The following is a 17,988-nucleotide window of genomic DNA, read 5'->3' on the forward strand; positions in this document are numbered from 1 at the left end:
TGGGTTAAATAAATTTTTATTGGCAGATGTTTAAAAGGCCAATAAAAAAAAGAAAATTATTATTATTATTGGCACTGATTTGACAGTAGTTAATTTTCGCTAAAATTAAAAAAAAAAAACAATGAATAATAAACAAGTTGTGTATATAGTTTATGAATAAATTTTGTTATTTTAGGCTATTTTAATTTCTCAGTGAGTTTGGATAATTTTTTTTTAAGTGCTCTTGAAATTTTTTTTGTTAATAATAATTATTGACATGTGTGTGTTTATGAGGGTTTTTTTAAAATTTTTTCAAGAATAGCAAATAAATATTTTTTAGGACAATGGCACAGTGTAAATCAACAGCACGGGAATTTATTGTAAATACATTTTCTCCTCAAGTGGCAGCTGTTTGTTCAAATAATGCTGAAACAACTTGTCAAAAGAACAATTTGTCATTCACTGAATTACTTCAACCATTTTGTAGATTAAGCTGTGAAGGTATGTTTTTAAAAAGAAAATTAATTTCTTTTTTTTTTTGGTACAATTTTAAGGTTATACAATTATTTCAATATCATAATTTAAAACACGATTTAATTTATGATTTAAAACACGATACAAATCATGATTTAATTTCAAGGATCATTTACAAAATTTTGAATTTAATATATTTTCTATTTTTTATAATTATTTTTAATATCTATTTATATAAGTTTGTATTTAAATTTCTATTTTTTACATTCAATTTTGTTTATTTAAAATTCATTTTTTAAAACCTACTGGCTACTCTATTTTATTCAAAATTATTTTTCTTTTAAAAATAAAAAATAACAATATAATTGTTAATATTGCCGTTTAATTGATAAATAAGTAATAAAAATTTTACTGTAAATTCGTTTAAGTATTTATTTAAAAAAACTAAGAATAAATTTTTGAAATACGTTGCATAATTATAATAATTTATAGTATCAAGTACAATAATAATTATCATTAGTAAAAATATATTTAATTAAAATAAAAAAATAGATTTAAATACGAAAAAATTGTATTTTTTAAAAATAGAAATAATTTTTTATTAATCCTGACAAAAATTTAATTAAATTAAATTAATTTATAAAATTAATACTTTCGTTTTTTTTTTTAAAGGGCATATCAAAGATCCTCTTGGAAATACAAATATTGTTCGATGTCTTCAAATATCAATTCGCGATGTTAATAATACACCACCAGAGCCAACAATTGCAAGACGAATGTTAAATGAAACTGTTAGTTCATCATATACAGAACGTTCAACAATTGTTAATACTGGCTCAATTGATCTCAGTCTTCCTTTATCAATTCCATGGTTCGAGGCATGGAGAGATACATTTCTTAATGTTCAATATCCATCTGATCATGAATTTACAAGACATTTTCTTGCATGTATGATTGTTGTATCGACATCGGATGATGAGCCATTAGAAATAATTCAACAAATGGCTGCTAAATTAAATCAAAGTATTCCCGGACAACTTCCCAAATGGTTTAACAATAATGTCCTTCGTTATTATATTTTAATTCACGATACTTCGCAGGATAATAAAAAAAAGTATAAATATATTTAATTTTTTTTAAATTAATATTAAGTTTTCTTTTAAATATTAATTTACTATATTGAATAATTGATTCATTTTTTTTTTCAGAGCCGAGGATGTTTTTAGAGAAATGAAAAATATATACGGTGTGAATAATTGTTTTTTGCTGCAAATGAATTCAAGACCACCTGGTCAATCGGATGATAATATTCATTTACCGGATCCGTGGAGTCAATTTATTGTTAAAAATGGAAGTATTTCGAGTGGAAGTGGACAGAATAGTTCACCACGAACACCAGCCGATACTAGTGGAGTTTCTGCAATGCCATATCCAATAAATACAGATAGTGAAAAGTAAATTTTTTCCCCCCCTTTTTTAAAATACTTTTTTTTTTTCCTAAAATTAATTTTCATTTTTTTAGAATCATTCAAGTGGGAACGCCATTAACGCCACAAGCGTCAAATTTTCCAACAACAGATTTTACAGATTTAGTTAATACACCGACTGAGATTAATGAATTGAATGTTCAACTTGAAATTGGTCAAGAAGCAGTTCCAATAACAATACATCCATTAAGTCCATTACAAGAAACAATTGATAACGATATTATTATTGGAAATTCAAAAATTCATTTAGATAATTCGCCAATTAATGTTAATGTTTGGGCCGATTCACCGGGACAAATAACAATAGGAACAACAACAATTCAACATGGTACAAGACTTTCTTTAGATGATTTAGAAAGATTAAAATTCATGATGTCGGAATTTTATTTAAAAAGTTTATTGCCCTATGTTGAAAGACAAATTGGCCTTCTAAATGATGTGATATCAAATAAAAAAGGTGTGAGCCGTTCACTTTTTAGTGCAACAAAAAGATGGTTCGGTACAAGTAAACCCGGTGTTCCTGGTTCTGTTCCTGCAAATGTTGTAATGTACGATAATATTAAAATACAAAATTCGAAAAACATTTTAAAAAAATTTTTATCTCTTCTGTTTTTTTAGATATACATCAGAATCACCGGAACTTCAATTACGAAGATTGGGAGATTTATATTTTATGTTTGGTCTTTTTGGTTTGGCTTATCAGGCTTATCATAATGCAAAACGTGATTTTGCCGTTGATCAAGCGTGGCTTTATTATGCCGGTGCATTGGAAATGGCAGCGTTGAGTGCATTTATGCAAGATGAAATGACAAGAAAAACAATTGAATATATGGACGATGCAATTTTAACATATTTAAATACATGTAAAATGCCACAATTTGCGACAAGAGCAACATTATTAAGTGCCGAGTGTTTAAAAAATCGTGGCCTTTATTCGGATGCGGCAAAACAATTAATTCGAATGACAAGCGAGGATTCAGATTTAAGATCAGCATTATTACTCGAGCAGGCTGCCTATTGTTTTATTGGGCCAAAAATGATTCGTAAATATGCTTTTCATATTGTTATTGCTGGACATCGATTCTCGAAAGCGGGACAAAAGAAACATTCATTGAGATGTTATCAACAAGCATATCAAGTAAATATTTCATTTTTTTTTTTTAAATTAATAAATTTTTAAACAAAAAATGTTATTCCAAAGGTTTACTGTGGTAAAGGATGGTCATTTGCTGAGGATCATATTCATTTTACCCTTGGAAGACAAGCACATTCTTTAAAACAAACTGCTTTTGCTGTAACATTTTATGAAAAATTGTTAAATCCCACTAGTAAGCAACCGGCTCTTCAACAAGCGGCATTTCTTCGTGAATTTCTTCACACAACAAATGTAAGTTTTTATTTTATTTATTAAAAAATTATATCTGGATCAAAAAATTCTCAAACGGATCACAAAGTGGGCATTAAAAATTGTCGAACAAAATTTAAAAGCTGTTTTTTCGTTTTTTTTTTTAAATTTAAATTGCCAAAATTGTGTAATTTTGAAAATTAATTGATAATTAAAATATATGTATTTTTTTCAAAAAATTTTAGGCACTACTTCAAGAATCAAAAGGATCAGATGTAAAAAATCTCTCAATATTACCACTTCCATTAATTAATGGCAATGAAATTAAAGTTTTACCTGGTCCCTATTTAAAAGGTGACAATAATTTAGAATTAGTATCACAATTAACATTAATTGATTCCGACAATACTGAATGGTCAAAACTCGAAGAACAAATAGTAACAGAAGCACAAGGATCAGTGCCAATGATATTTAAACCATCATTATTAATTTACACTAATAAAACAAATAATTCACAAAAATCAAATGTTTTTATAAATGAACCAATATTTATTTCAATTCAATTATATAATCCATTAGAAATTTCTCTACCATTAACAAATATTAAATTACTATGGTCATTTGAAACAAAAGAAAATGAAATATTAACAAATGAATCAAATGAATTGAGAGAAAAATATTTCAATATTATTGAAGAGCAATTGGTTGATAATTTTTTACTACAATCTAATTCAAAACAAGATCTTATATTATATTTAAAACCAAAAATTTTGGGTAGTTTACAAATAATTGGCATTTGTTATAATTTATCAAGTTCTGGTGATTTTAATCAATCAGATGAAGCGCATAGTTTATCTGTTTGTGGTAAGAGATTATTTGAAATAAAAGGACCAAAATTAAAACACATTAAAGAAAAACCCAATGCAGTATTATATGGCAATGATTATCGATTATCAATGAATGTTATTGAAAAGGCGCCATTTATGGAAATTTCCCTATCAAAATTATCACCTGAAATGTTATCGGGCGAAATACAAAATGTTGAATTAACATTAAAAAATATTGGCAATGCTGCATTAACAAATGTTCATGTTGGTTTTTCAAATCCAAAATTAATTTCCTTTACAAATGAAAAAATTGTAAATTTAAATAGTGGAAAATTAAAAAATAAATCATGTGTTCATAAAATTCCACTTAATATTTTGAATATAAATGAAAATTATAGTACAAATTTTTGGATACGTGCACCAACAACCGAGAATCATAAATTAGATTTGTTATTTTATTACGAAAATTCGGAATTTAAATCAAAATATCGAATAATTCGTTATTCATTACATTTAACTGTTCTCGATTCAATACAAATAAATGCAATAACAAGAGCAAGTTGTTCAATTATTAATGATGCAAATCCAACGTTAAATTTAATTCTCAAAATAAAAAATATGAATCAAGTACACGATCCATTTATCAATGAAATTGAATTAATAGACGTTGCATTACAAAGTAAAAATTGGTCTCTAATTAATAATAAAAAATCATTAAAAATAACAAAAATTCATCCACAACAAACAACACATTTTCTATTAAAATTAAAACAAACGGATAATTTACAATATTCAAATGTTAAATTAATGGAAAATTTTCAAATTCCATCAATAACAACATCACCATATATTGATTTTATAAAAAAAAGAAATAACGAAAATACATCAAATGAAAATGAATTAATTAATTCAATAATAATGAATGTGAATTCAATTTTAATTTTACGATGGAAGGCAAATGTAATGGAGAGAAATATTATTGTAAGAGAGGCAATTGGTCAACAGCATATTGATATTATGACAATTGGTAAATATTACAATGAACCAATTGATATAACTAAAATTGAGCCAATAATTGAATATGGAGCGAGACTTAAAATATTTGGACCCGACGCTAATGTTGATGGACGTAATAGTCATGTTAAAATTGATAAATATTCTGAAAATGAATGTCAAAAAAATATTCTTTGCTATTCATTGAAACATGTGAATTTAATGAAACATAATTTTCAACGAAAACGTTTTTGTTCAATTCCAATTATTATGACAATGCAAAATAATTCATCATTAAAAATTGATGTTAAAATTAATACAATTGGAACTAGTAGGTAAGAAAAAAAAAATAATTTTATTATTTCCTCTGATTTTAATTTTTGAAATTTCAATTTTAGTAATTATAATATTTTTATATTTTATTTTGAATTTTCATTTGATTTTTATTTTTTATAGAAAAAAATTAGAATCAACAAAAGTGAAAATAAAAAAATAAAAATTTTATTTTCTTATTTTCAGTCAAACACATTTACCAAGTATAAAATCTCAACTCTATACACCTCAGGCATCGACATTTTATCGTTATGCAGGTCATACAGCTATTGAATGTGACATTGAACCATTTGGAAATCGGAAAATAAAATTACAAGTTATAATTCCCGCTTCGGGAACATATGATTTAGCATCAAGACTTGATGTTTCAATTAGATTTGTTTCTAGAGGCGAATACATTCCTCAAAAATGGCATATAGAAAGTATTTGTATTGTTAACAATGAATTATCCTAATTCCAAAATAATATATTAATTAAACCAATTGTAAATTATAATAAATTATAATTTTCAATTTTTAAATAAAAAAGTATACTATTTTATCATATAAAAAAAAAAAGTAGAAAAAAATTTTCCTTTTTGAAATTACAAAATAGTAAAAAAAAAAATTGTAAAATTATTTTAAACAAAAATGTATATATATTTTATTTGTTAATTAAAAAAAAACTGTAAACATTTTTTTAAACTAAAAACCTTTTCATTCTTTTTTTTTCGTCTTGAAAATACGTGCTTTGTATGTAAATATTTTATTTTGTGATTAAAGTTATACATTTTGTAAGATAAAAAAAAAAACAATTAAAATATCAAATCGAATTGAAAAAAACATTTTAGTACTAAAATTATTTTACCGAATTTTGAACTTTCTTTTGTTTTTTACCTTCAATAACATCAATTGGTGCTGATTTAACAAATGGAATTTCATTTTGATATTGCGTTGGCATAAATTGTGACAATGCCTCGGGAATTTTAATTCCAGTTTCAGTTTGATTCACTTCTAAAAGAACACAAATCACTCTTGTTACTGCGCACATTGTTGCATTTAACATATGAACATAATCTGTTGTTGAATTCATTTTTTTTGTCTGTCCATATCTAGAAAAGAAAAATTATAAAAATTCATTTTTAATTAAAATTATTTATTTTATTAGAATGAAAAAAAATTTTTTGAATAAAAATGAAAAACAATTAATACCTAACAAGTAATCGTCTTGCTTGATAGTCCAAACAATTGCTACAAGAGACAAGTTCTCTAAATGCACCGGAACCTGGAAACCATGCTTCGAGATCCAATTTTTTAGCTGCTGCCAAATTTAATGCACCCGATACAATATTTACAATTCGATAAGGAACATTTAAATCCTTATAGAATTCTTCGGCATTTAATATCATTTCCTCCATCATTTCCCACGATTTATTATCATGAGGCGATGTTAAACAAAATTGTTCAACCTGTAAAAATTAAAAAAAAAAAAAAAAAAAAGGGAATTTAATTCATTTAGAATTTTAAATCGAGAAAATTAATTTAATTTTTTTCCCAACCTTTTCAAATTGATGTACACGAAATATTCCCCTTGTATCTCGTCCATGAGAGCCAACTTCTTGTCGAAAACATGTAGAGAGGCCCGCGTATCTAATTGGTAATAAATTTTCCGCTATCCATTCACCTCTATGAAAAGCGGCAATTGGTTGTTCCGATGTAGCAATTAAAAATTTTTCATCAATTGTCTTATCACTTTCTTGTTCACTTCCTTTTCCCGTAACCTGGTGTTATCATTTTTTTTTTTAATTACACATTTTTCACACAAGATTTATAATTACTATAATTAATTTCACTAAAAGATGTTGTTTTTTTTTCAAATTTTTGCCATTTAATTAATTAGGCCGAAAATTTGAAAATGAAACAGAAAAATTTTTAAAAATTGTTCTCGACTTTTGCTAAATTGATTAACAAAATTATAATTAAATTTTTAATTAACAATATTAATTTAAGTTAAATTTTAAAATAAATTTAAAAATGAAATTTAAAAACTAAATTTTAAAAAACTTTTCTAATTAATTTTTTTTTTTGTTGAAAATTTTACCTTGTATAATTCTTCTTCAAATTGAGTTAATTGCGCAACTTCTTGCATAACTTCTTTTTTCATGAAAAAAGGCGTATACAAAGGTTTATAGCCCTTGTCAAATAATTTTCTAAGGGCAAATTGAATAAGTGCATGCTCCAAAAAAACAGCGGCACCAGTTAAAAAATATCCTCTACCACCAGATACAGTTGTTCCACGTTCACCATCCATTCCATCGATCATATGAATTAAATCAACGTGTGAATATTTTTTACGTTGCATACAATCGCCATATGTGCGTTCGACCTTTAATTTTAATTTTACTATTTAATTATTTTAAAAATCTTAATATTATTAAGAAAATTTATTTCGAATATTTCAAAATTGAGAAAGAAATAAAAAATTTTAATTTAGTTAAACAAAGAGTTCTAAAAAAAATAATTCTTAGTTACATTTTTAAAAAAAAATTTTTTGAAATCTGATTTAACAAATTTTATCCGAATTAAAAATTTTTTGCATTACTTTTTAGTTTTATTAATTAAAAAAAAAAATTCGGACAAATAATAAAGTTTTACAGATTTTTAAATTACATTTTTTTTTTTTTAATAATTGAATTAAAAATTTTTAATTTGAAATAAATTTTATGCAATTTTAAACTACTGTAGTTTTTTTTAAATTTCTAATATCAATTTAATTTTACTGTTTTTATTTATAACTTTTTTAAATAATTGAAATTTTAAAGAAATTTTGAAATTAATAAAAAAATAAATAAATAAATTTTGGAAGCGTTACAATTGAAATTTTTTATAAATAACTGAATTTCAAAAGATTTTATTAAATTTTAGACAATAATTGAATTTTTCAAAATTAAAAATAATTTATCATATAAATTTAGAAAAAGATTTTTTTAAAAATAATTGAATTTTCAAAAATTTACAATTCAGATTTTTGAAAATAAATAATAAATAAATAAAATAATTGAAATTACAGTGATTTTAATTTAATTTTAAACAATTAACTATTTAATTAAAAAATAGTCGAAGATATTTGAATTTGTGATGAACGATTAAAATTTGAAAAGAAAGATTGAATTTCAATAATTAAAATTATTAAAAATTATTAATTTAAAGAATTTTAGTTCAAAATTTTTTTTTTTAAATAATTGAAATTGTAAAGAAATTTTGAAATTATTAAAAAAAAATAAATAAATTTTGGAAGCGTTACAATTGAAATTTTTTTATAAATAACTGAATTTCAAAAGATTTTGTTAAATTTTAGAAAATAATTGAATTTTTCGAAATTAAAAATAATTTATCATATAAATTTAGAAAAAGATTTTTTTTTAAATAATTGAATTTTCAAAGATTTACAATTCAGATTTTTGAAAATAATTGAAATTCAAATTTTTTTTTGAATTTTCGGTAACTGAAGAATTTATTAGAAATTATAAAAAAAAATTTTAATTTAATAGTTTTAATTGAAAATGGTTTTCAGTTAATTGAATTTTCGAAAAATTTGATAATAATTATTGGTTGACAATAATTTAACAATTAATTTAAAATAAATATTTTTTTTTAAATAATTGAATTTTGAAAGATTTCTAACTGAAATTTTTAAAAATAATTCAATTTCAGAAAATTTTAAAAACAATTCAATTTTAGAGGGTTTTAAATTAAAAAATTTTTGAAGTAATTGAATTTTCAAAAAATATTCAATATTCAAAATATAATTTTCAACTATTTTTGTAAATAAATAAATAAATAAAAATTATTGAATATAATTGAATTTTGGAAATATTTTAAATTTAAAATATTAAATTTCAAAAAGTTTAAGATCGAAAATTTTAAAAATAATTAAAATTTAGTAGATTTTGAATAGAAATTTTTGAAAATAAATAATAAATAAATAAAATAATTGAAATTACAGTGATTTTAATTTAATTTTAAACAATTAACTATTTAATTGAAAAATAGTCGAAGATATTTGAATTTGTAATGAACGATTAAAATTTGAAAAGAAAGATTGAATTTCAATAATAAAAATGATTAAAAATAATTAATTTAAAGAATTTTAGTTAACATTTTTTTTTAAATAAAAGAAAAAATAAAGTCTTATTATATAAATATTTTAAATTTAAATAAAAAATTATTTTATAAATTCAATAATTACTAACCTTATTTTCATCTTCGTCATTACTAATTGGAACTGAATCATGAAGTACATTACCAATTTCTCTAAGTGCTTCATTTCTTTCTGTTTCAGTATTTATTAAATTTTTATTATTATTTTCAATTTCCTTATCCAAATAATCGCGAAGTTTTTTAATTTGATTAATTGTTAATGTTTTAAGTTGATCTAATGTAAGTTGACTTAAATTATCAATTATTTCCTGCGGTGGTAATTCATCATTTCCGAGGGATTCTTTTTTCTTCATTTTCTCACCAATTTCTTTGCTACAAAGATTTTTTAATTTATTGAAACAATCAGCTTTATGACGCAGCTGTCGCCAAATTGTATCTTTTGTCACAACCGAATCAACTAATCCAACATCTTTAAATCGTTTCTTTTGATAATCGCGAATAAGTTGAGGATTAAATCCTTTATCTTCACGAAACTGATCTAAATCCAATACCATTTTTTATGGATTTATTTTGCTTTTTTTTGAGAGAGAAAAAAATTATTAATTTTTTGACAACTGGAGTAGATAATCACCACGTGTGTGGAATGGCTTCGACTATATATTTGTATAGAAATGCATCTCTATGGGGAAAAAATAAACTAAAGGCGCATATACAATAAAGTGTCGTATTTCGAAGGTTTTAGGACTTTTCGTCTATTTCCCAACCCAACCCTGTTGAAAATAAAAATTCTGAAAATTTAAAAAAATATTGAACTAATTATATTTTTTAATATCATTTACGTAAAATAAAAAAAAAATGCAACAAAACAGTGATGTGAGAAATGAGTTTCAAATTTCAGATATTTATCATTTGGAAACTTTACTAAAAGCAAAAGCACAGGAGTTACAATGGAAAGCGGTATTATTTTTAAAATACCAAAAAAAACTAAATTTTTTATACTTTTTTTTTTTTTTTTTTTTTAATGTAATTTATAAATTTAATTGTAAAATTGTAGATTTGTAAATATATTTATTAAAATTTATAGGATGCTTTAGATAAAATGAATATTAATTTAAATGAAACTCGTCAATTATTATACAATGAACGAATAATTTTAGACAATAATCGTAGACAAATTAGAGAATTAGAATTACAATTAAAAATTTTTCATGAAAAAATTGAATTATTGGAAAGAGATAAACAAAATTATCAACAAGAAAAAATTAAATTACAAGTCAATTGTAATTCGGCAGTTAAAGAACGTGATTCACTTTTGCAACAAGCACAAAATAATAAAGTGGAAAATTTACAATTATCCATTAAAATTCAATATTTAGAGGAAGAAATTTTGAAAAAAGATACTTTTAACAATTCAATTGTATCAATTGTAGAAGAATTAAAAAATGAAATGGGAAATATTCTTCAAAATTTAAATAGGTAACGAAAAAAAAAAAAAAAAAATTAACAATTATTTTTAAACTTTTTTTTTTATTTACACTTTCGTGTTATTAAAATTCCTTTTTTTTTTAAATAAAAATCAGTTTTTCGACTATAAAGAACATTTTTAATTTTTTTTTTATTAAAAAAATAATAAATGTTTAAATTTTGTTTGGTGAGTTTTTAATTTTAATATCCTTATTTATTTTTGTAAAAGATTTGATTTTTTTCCTCTACCTTTATGTATTTTAAAATTATAGGAAGATATTTTTTTTATTCTTTTTTTTTTTTAATTAAAATTAAATTGTCTTTGATAGTCGAAAAAATTAGATTTTTATATCAAAATTAGCAGAACGTTAATGAAATTATTTTGTTTTTATTTATTTATTTTTTTATTTTTTTATTTTAGCGATATTTCGAAACTTAAACAGGAATATAATTATTTTCGACAATCATTCACAGAGATGAATAAACTTAATCAACGTTTATTAGTAATGGGAATGTGTGTTCATCATCGTGAACGTGAACAAATGGAAAAAATTAAATATTTTCAAACAAAATTCATTGAAATTAAAAAACAAAATCAAGATGAATTAAATAAAATGGAAAATATTCTTCTTCCCAAAGTATAATAATAATATACAAATTTTTATAATATATATATTTTTAATAATATTATAAAAATTAGATTATAATATTTATAATTTTCATTTTAAAAAAATTATCAGTCTTCGAAGTGTAGTTTCAAAAAAAGTATCATGCTTAAAGTAAAGTTAAAACAGAAAAAAAAACCCAAAGATCTTAAATTGCCATTTTTGAAAAATAATTAAATTTTCGAGGAATTATAATTGAAAATTTTAAGAATAATTAAAATTTTTCATGAGATTTAATTGAAATTATTTTAAATAATTGAATTATCGAAAACTTTTAATTAGAATTTTTGAAAATAATTAATTTTATTAATGAACTAAATTTGATATTTTTGTAAAAAATAATTTTGAATTTTTTAATTTTAATTCATCTGTTTGAAAATAATTGAATAATATTAAAGAGCTTTAATTGCAAATTTTCAAATTAATTTAACATTCTAAGTATTACAATTGAGATTTGTTGTTTTCAAATTAATTTCACAACCTAAGAATTATTATAGTTGAGATTTTTGAAAATAATTAAATTTTTAAAGCCATTGTAAATTCTTTAAATAATTGAATTTTTAAAGAAATTGATTGAAATTTTTTTTAAATAATTGCATTTTTAACAAATTTTTAAAGTAATTGAGCTTTCAAAGAATTTTAAAGAAATTTAAATTTTTAAATATTTCAATATAATTTGTTTTTAAATTAATTTTATTTTCACAGAATTTTCGTTGATGATTTAAAAAAATTATTGGATTTTTCAAGGATTTTAATGAAAATTTTCGAAAATAATTGAATTATGATAATGTTGATAAATGAAAATTTTTGAAATAATTGAATTTTCAAAGAATTTTTGCAGTTATTTTTCAAATTAGCTGAAATTTTTAAGGAATATTTATTTCAATTTTTGAATAAAGTTTAATAGAAATATTTCAAAAATAATTAAATCCTAAATTATTTTAATATTTAGTTTTTAAAATAATGTAATTTTGAAAGAATTTTAATTGAAGATTTGAAAATTATTGTATTTTTCAAGAATTTTAATGAAAATTTACGAAAATAATTAAATTTATGATGATTTAAATGAAAATAATTTAATTTTCGAAAAAATTTTAATTGCAATGTTTGAAACGAATAAAGTTTTTTAAATTAAAATTATTGGAGAGCGTTTAATTGCAATTTTTTTTTTGAAATAATGTAAGAAATTTTATTTATTTTATTTTTATTTTTATTTTATTTTATTATTATTATTTTATTAATATTTAAAAAATAGTTTAATTTTCAAAAAAAATTTTAATGAAGATTTTTTGAAATAATTGTATTAGGAAAATTCGTATGAACAACTATCAAGAGTTTTATCTTAATTATCAATTAATAAACCTAAAAAACTACAAAAGTTTGGCAATTTTTTTTTTACATTTATTTAGAAAAAAGCATTTAGTAGTGCCTAGTAAAAATTAATTAAAAAAAAAAATAACCCAGCCCCAAAAAAAAAAAAAAAATATCAAAAAAGTAAAGAAGTTTAATACTTCGAAGCCTGATATTATAAATAGAAAATATAGTTTTTAATTTTCAATTTATTTCAATATAATTAAATATTTTCAGATTCAAATAAATTTAAATGATGAAACAAACGAATCAGATAGTGATGAATGTTTAGATAAACAAATGGAAGCATTTATCCAGGAATTACAAAAATAGGGATTTAATTAATAGACAAACATTGAAGATTAATATATAAAATGTATTATAATTATTTGTAAATTTTTCGATTAAAATCGTCGAAACAGATTTAAAAAAAAAAAATTTCTTGGGTTTAAGAGATGTTAATTTGATGCGCTTTTTAAAATTAATAATATATATAGTGAAAACCCAAATAAAAATAAGTCGTTCTAAATTCTACCCATACCAACGTGATTTTGCATCACGTCACGTTTTTTTTTTTATTTAATTTTTTAATTAAACTAGAACCGTTATCACGGTATGATTGCTTCGTTATGCAGTACCATGTTAAAAAAAAAATCAGCTAATTATTTAAATGATAAAAAAAAATCGGCAGGCCTAATAAATCATAAATTCTTATTTAAAGATTTTTCTAATTAAAAAGCTATTAAAAATATAACAGTATATAATAAGTAAAACTGTTAAATTAGTCTTATTTTATATATCGTTGATTTTTTTTTCATTTTTGTTTTTGTTTTTTTTTATATCAATGTTCTTAAAAAATATAAAAACAATTTATTTAGCATAAAAAACATTTATTACCATTTAATTAAAGGAGATTAATATTTTTTTTTTTCGAGACTTATTATTTACATTTATTTATTTATTTTTTTTTTGATCATTAATTCGTTATTTATATACTATAATAGATGGAATTTGCAAAATGAGAGAAAAAATGGATTGTGTTCAGGTGGGGTGGGGATTTTAAAATCTTATAAGCTCGTGTAAAATTGTTTTAGATCTCAAAAATCCATTTTCGTTTTTCGTACACAATCACAAGATTTCGATTTATTAAATTTTTTTATATATCTATATATATCGTAGTTCTCTATTATCTAGTTCATTATTTTCGCGTGAACTCACTAGGTTTTCTTTTTTTATAAAATTTTATCTCCAATATTATATAAGGTAACAAATGTGGAATTTTTTTTTTTTTTCTTGCGGTCAATTACAATAAATTTAGTAAAAAGAAAAATTTTTTTCTTGTTAACAGTGAACCAATGAAAAAAAAAAAAAAAAAAAATGATACTGCGCATTTATGGAATTTAACTGCATTGAAAAATGTGATGGAAAATTAATTCCAATTACGCTTTATTCCTATTATAAATCGTCATATTTGATTTTTCTTTTTTCTTTTTTATATTAAATAACACAAAAGTGGTTCAATGTCCAAGGCATAAAAAGCGACGAATCCTCGATATGAAGAAATGTCCATGTTGCCAATAAATTTTTGTCCGATAATGAGAACATAAGAAAATAGAAGTAATTGATAATAATATTAATAATAATAATAATAATAATAATTATAGAGTTCGTCGCAATTAATCGTGCCTTAATGAATTCAACAATAATTTTGGTGGGTCAAAGTATAGAACAACGTGCAAACCAACTGGCAGGTTTTCTTTGTGGTTCCATTGCTTTTAATTGATGACCTCCTCCTTTTGGTGGATTTGATGCCTCCTATTAAATTTCAATTTTATTTAATTAAACTTCTCAATTGTTTTTCAAATTTATTTTTAAATTATTTTTAAAAAAAACAAAGACATGCAAAAAAAGGAACATTTGCGTAAAACTGAAAAAGAAAAATGGTTAGAAACGATGAAAGCTTGAAAATTTTTTACATAGTACCCAAAAAAGAATATATATATACAATTTTTTATTATAGCAATTTGAATAAGTTTTATAAAGCTGCTGAGTTTTTTTTTTTGCTTTTAAAAAAAAAAAAATACATAAACTTTTAGTTAGTATTTGAATTTAAATTTTTAGTAAAAAAAGAAAAAGAAAAATTAAAGCATGCTCAAAAAATTGTAACCAACAATTCCAAGATAGAATTACCTTCTGTAAATATAGACCCGCACCACAGAGAGAAAGACATGGGAAACAGAAAGAATTGTTATTTTCTTTTCGCAAATGTATTTTTGTTAAATATTTTTAAATTTTACCAAATTTTTTTTTTTTCAATTTATTCCAAGTCTCGGATCGACTTTAAGGCGGAAAAAAAATCGTTTTAGTCGATTTACATTAAAAAAAAAAAGTAGATTTTTTATTGTAATTAAATTAAACATTTTATTTATTTTACATTTTTATTTTGTATTTTCAAAATTTAAAAAAAAGAGAAATTTTTAAAATAAATAATTAAATTGCAGATGATTTTAAATTTGAAATAAATTTGCAATTTTAAACTGCTTTAGTTTTTTTTTTTTAATTTCTGATAATTTAAGTTTTTATTTGAAACTTTTTTTAAAAATATTTAATTGAATTTTTAAAGAAATATCAAATTTATTAAAAAATAATTGAATTTTCAGAATAGTTTGCAGTTAAAATTTGAATTTCAGAAGATTTCGAATTGAAAGTTTTTTAAAATTTTAATTACTGAAAATTTTTTTAATTTTTTTTAATCATTAAATTTTATGGAATTTTTAATTAAAAGAATATTTTAAATAATTGTTTTTTTTTAATTATATTTTTTGAAGAACTTGATGTAAATTATTGGTTGAAATTATTATTAATTATTAAATTATTAAGTTCAGATTTTTGTTAATAACTGAATTTCATTCATTTTGAATTGAAATTTTTTGTAATTTTATTTAATTTCTTCTTTTTTAGAAATTTCAAGCAATTATTGAATTTTTTAAAATATTTTTTTGAAAAATAGTTTTAGATAATTGAATTTTTAGAAGAATTATAGTTGAAAGTATTAAATTTCAAAAAGTTTTACATGGGAAATTCAAATTTTAGAAGATTTTAAATTGAAATTTTTAAAAATAATTGAATTTCAAATGATTTTGAATTTAAATTTTAGTTATTGATTTGTTTTTTCAAATTTTTAACAATTATTGAATTTTCATAAAATTATTTATTTATTATTATTAATTATTATTTATATCATAAATGAATTGAAAAATATTTTAAAATAATTGAATTTATTAGGAATTTCATTAAAATTATTGAAAAATAATTCATTTAGAAAATTATTTTAGTTAAAAATAATAATAATGATTTAAAATTAAAACTTCCACCAATGGTTAAAAAGAAAAATAAATATATATTAAAAATTAAATCTCACCAATTTTTTTTCCATTTTAGCTTTAATGTCACGTGCTAAGGTATAAAAAGCTTCTTCAACATTGATACTTGATTTAGCGGATGTTTCCATAAATTTTATGCCATATTCAACTGCAAGTTGTTCGCCTCTTTCTTTTGAGACTTGTCTCCTGTCAGTGAGTTCACATTTATTACCTAAAAGCATTTTTTCCACATCCGCCGATGCATTTTCTTCAATATTACGAATCCAATTTTTGATGTTTTCAAAACTTTTTTCATTGGTTACATCATAAACTAACATTATACCCATTGCACCACGATAATAAGCTGTGGTTATTGTACGAAACCTCTCTTGACCCGCTGTGTCCCTTTTTTGAAAATTATTTTAAAAAAAAAAACATTTTTTTAAAAATCGAACTTTACATTTTATTTCATTTTTTTTTTTTATAATTATAAACTTACCATATTTGCAATTTGATTTTTTTCCCATCTAATTCTATTGTGCGGATTTTAAAATCAATTCCTAGTGAAAATTTAATAAATATTAATTTCAAAAATTTGGATTATAAAAAAATAAATATAAAAAAAAATTATAACGAAAATTATCAATACACGGAAATATTATTTATATTATTTATAAGAATAAAAAATAACGAAAAAATTAATTTTAAGGTTATGTTTTCCGAATAGACTAAGGCATATAATTATGACGAATAAGTTTTCGTAATTAATTCAAGAACAATGTATCATCAGTGTCTTAATTTTTTGAACAATTAAATTCAAGTTAATAATAATCTAAAGGCACATGATTCTCTTAATTACATTTATTATTGTACAATAATCATTAAATGAAACTGATAAATAGAATAAAACTATATAGATATAATTACAAAATTATACATATCTCAGTTTAAGATAAAAATACATACCAATGGTGGATATGAAGGTCGTATTAAACGCATCTTCGGAAAATCTAAATAATACACAAGTTTTGCCCACGCCAGAATCTCCAATCAAAAGCAATTTAAATAAATAATCATAAGTTTTTGCCATTTTTATTTCTTCTTTGATGCACTAGATTCAATAGCTTCTTTTCTTTTTTTTTTTTTTCTTTTGCACTTTGAGAGATCTCACTATTATAATTGTTGCCAGCACTATTATTATGATCACTCTTTTTTTTCAAATTATACTATCACTATATAACTAATATTACTAATAAAAAAAAAAAAAAAAGGTGACACCCGTGCCCCGGATGTTTCGCACTTCACGATCCTGTTGTTTGAGCAAGAAAAAAAAAAAAAAAAAATATTGAAAAATGAAACTGTGTCGTACTTTGCAATTAGGTTAACTCACAAGTTATAATTTTAATGAATGAGTAATTTATCACAAAGAACACGAAAAACATCTGTCAAGTTTTCTTTTTACAGTAAACATTCAGCCTAGCCCTAAAAATTTTTTACCCAATTAATTACCCGATGACCACACTACTGACTTTTACTCAAAAGTTTTAGTTACGATCACAACAGGGTTTGG

General features: G+C 21.8%; 3 protein-coding genes across 3 annotated transcripts; 1 reads left to right on the plus strand and 2 right to left on the minus strand.

Annotated features, from left to right (window-relative positions):
• Positions 1 to 6,237, plus strand: LOC127281186 (trafficking protein particle complex subunit 8). Its single transcript, XM_051304783.1, has 9 exons — positions 1 to 192; positions 320 to 480; positions 1,126 to 1,567; positions 1,662 to 1,907; positions 1,976 to 2,488; positions 2,559 to 3,078; positions 3,142 to 3,327; positions 3,531 to 5,440; positions 5,625 to 6,237. The coding sequence occupies exons 2-9, from the start codon at positions 324 to 326 to the stop codon at positions 5,890 to 5,892; spliced, it is 4,242 nt and encodes a 1,413-aa protein (XP_051160740.1). The 5' UTR covers positions 1 to 192; positions 320 to 323; the 3' UTR covers positions 5,893 to 6,237.
• Positions 6,167 to 10,238, minus strand: LOC127281192 (serine--tRNA ligase, cytoplasmic). The gene is made up of 5 exons (XM_051304789.1): positions 9,670 to 10,238; positions 7,518 to 7,802; positions 6,976 to 7,197; positions 6,629 to 6,885; positions 6,167 to 6,528 (listed from the first exon to the last, which is right to left on the minus strand). The coding sequence occupies exons 1-5, from the start codon at positions 10,129 to 10,131 to the stop codon at positions 6,276 to 6,278; spliced, it is 1,479 nt and encodes a 492-aa protein (XP_051160746.1). The 5' UTR covers positions 10,132 to 10,238; the 3' UTR covers positions 6,167 to 6,275.
• Positions 10,239 to 13,411: 3,173 nt separating this feature from the next.
• LOC127281202 (ras-related protein Rab-8A) lies at positions 13,412 to 17,975 on the minus strand. The gene is made up of 4 exons (XM_051304803.1): positions 17,385 to 17,975; positions 16,918 to 16,978; positions 16,478 to 16,823; positions 13,412 to 14,871 (listed from the first exon to the last, which is right to left on the minus strand). Exons 1-4 carry the CDS (start codon positions 17,506 to 17,508, stop codon positions 14,773 to 14,775), a joined length of 630 nt encoding a protein of 209 aa, XP_051160760.1. The 5' UTR covers positions 17,509 to 17,975; the 3' UTR covers positions 13,412 to 14,772.
• Between the last annotated feature and the right edge of the window lie 13 nt (positions 17,976 to 17,988).

Source organism: Leptopilina boulardi, unplaced genomic scaffold (genome assembly GCF_019393585.1).
Source record: "Leptopilina boulardi isolate dan_hultmark-lab unplaced genomic scaffold, ZJU_Lbou_2.1 LbouV2_266, whole genome shotgun sequence".
In the NCBI taxonomy this organism is placed as follows: Eukaryota; Metazoa; Arthropoda; class Insecta; order Hymenoptera; family Figitidae; genus Leptopilina; species Leptopilina boulardi.

What these genes read in the sequence shown, in the direction of transcription:
- LOC127281186 (XM_051304783.1), top strand. Translation starts at nt 324, where the DNA reads ATGGCACAGTGTAAATCAACAGCACGGGAATTTATTGTAAATACATTT. An exon ending in TTGTAGATTAAGCTGTGAAG is followed by an intron (nt 481 to 1,125) that starts GTATGTTTTTAA and finishes TTTTTTTTAAAG; the next exon opens with GGCATATCAAAGATCCTCTT. An exon ending in TCGCAGGATAATAAAAAAAA is followed by an intron (nt 1,568 to 1,661) that starts GTATAAATATAT and finishes TTTTTTTTTCAG; the next exon opens with AGCCGAGGATGTTTTTAGAG.
- LOC127281192 (XM_051304789.1), bottom strand. Translation starts at nt 10,131, where the DNA reads ATGGTATTGGATTTAGATCAGTTTCGTGAAGATAAAGGATTTAATCCT. An exon ending in ATGACGAAGATGAAAATAAG is followed by an intron (nt 7,803 to 9,669) that starts GTTAGTAATTAT and finishes TTAAAATTAAAG; the next exon opens with GTCGAACGCACATATGGCGA. An exon ending in TTGAAGAAGAATTATACAAG is followed by an intron (nt 7,198 to 7,517) that starts GTAAAATTTTCA and finishes TGATAACACCAG; the next exon opens with GTTACGGGAAAAGGAAGTGA.
- LOC127281202 (XM_051304803.1), bottom strand. Translation starts at nt 17,508, where the DNA reads ATGGCAAAAACTTATGATTATTTATTTAAATTGCTTTTGATTGGAGAT. An exon ending in GACCTTCATATCCACCATTG is followed by an intron (nt 16,979 to 17,384) that starts GTATGTATTTTT and finishes AATTTTCACTAG; the next exon opens with GAATTGATTTTAAAATCCGC. An exon ending in CTAAAATGGAAAAAAAATTG is followed by an intron (nt 14,872 to 16,477) that starts GTGAGATTTAAT and finishes GAAATTTAATAG; the next exon opens with GAGGCATCAAATCCACCAAA.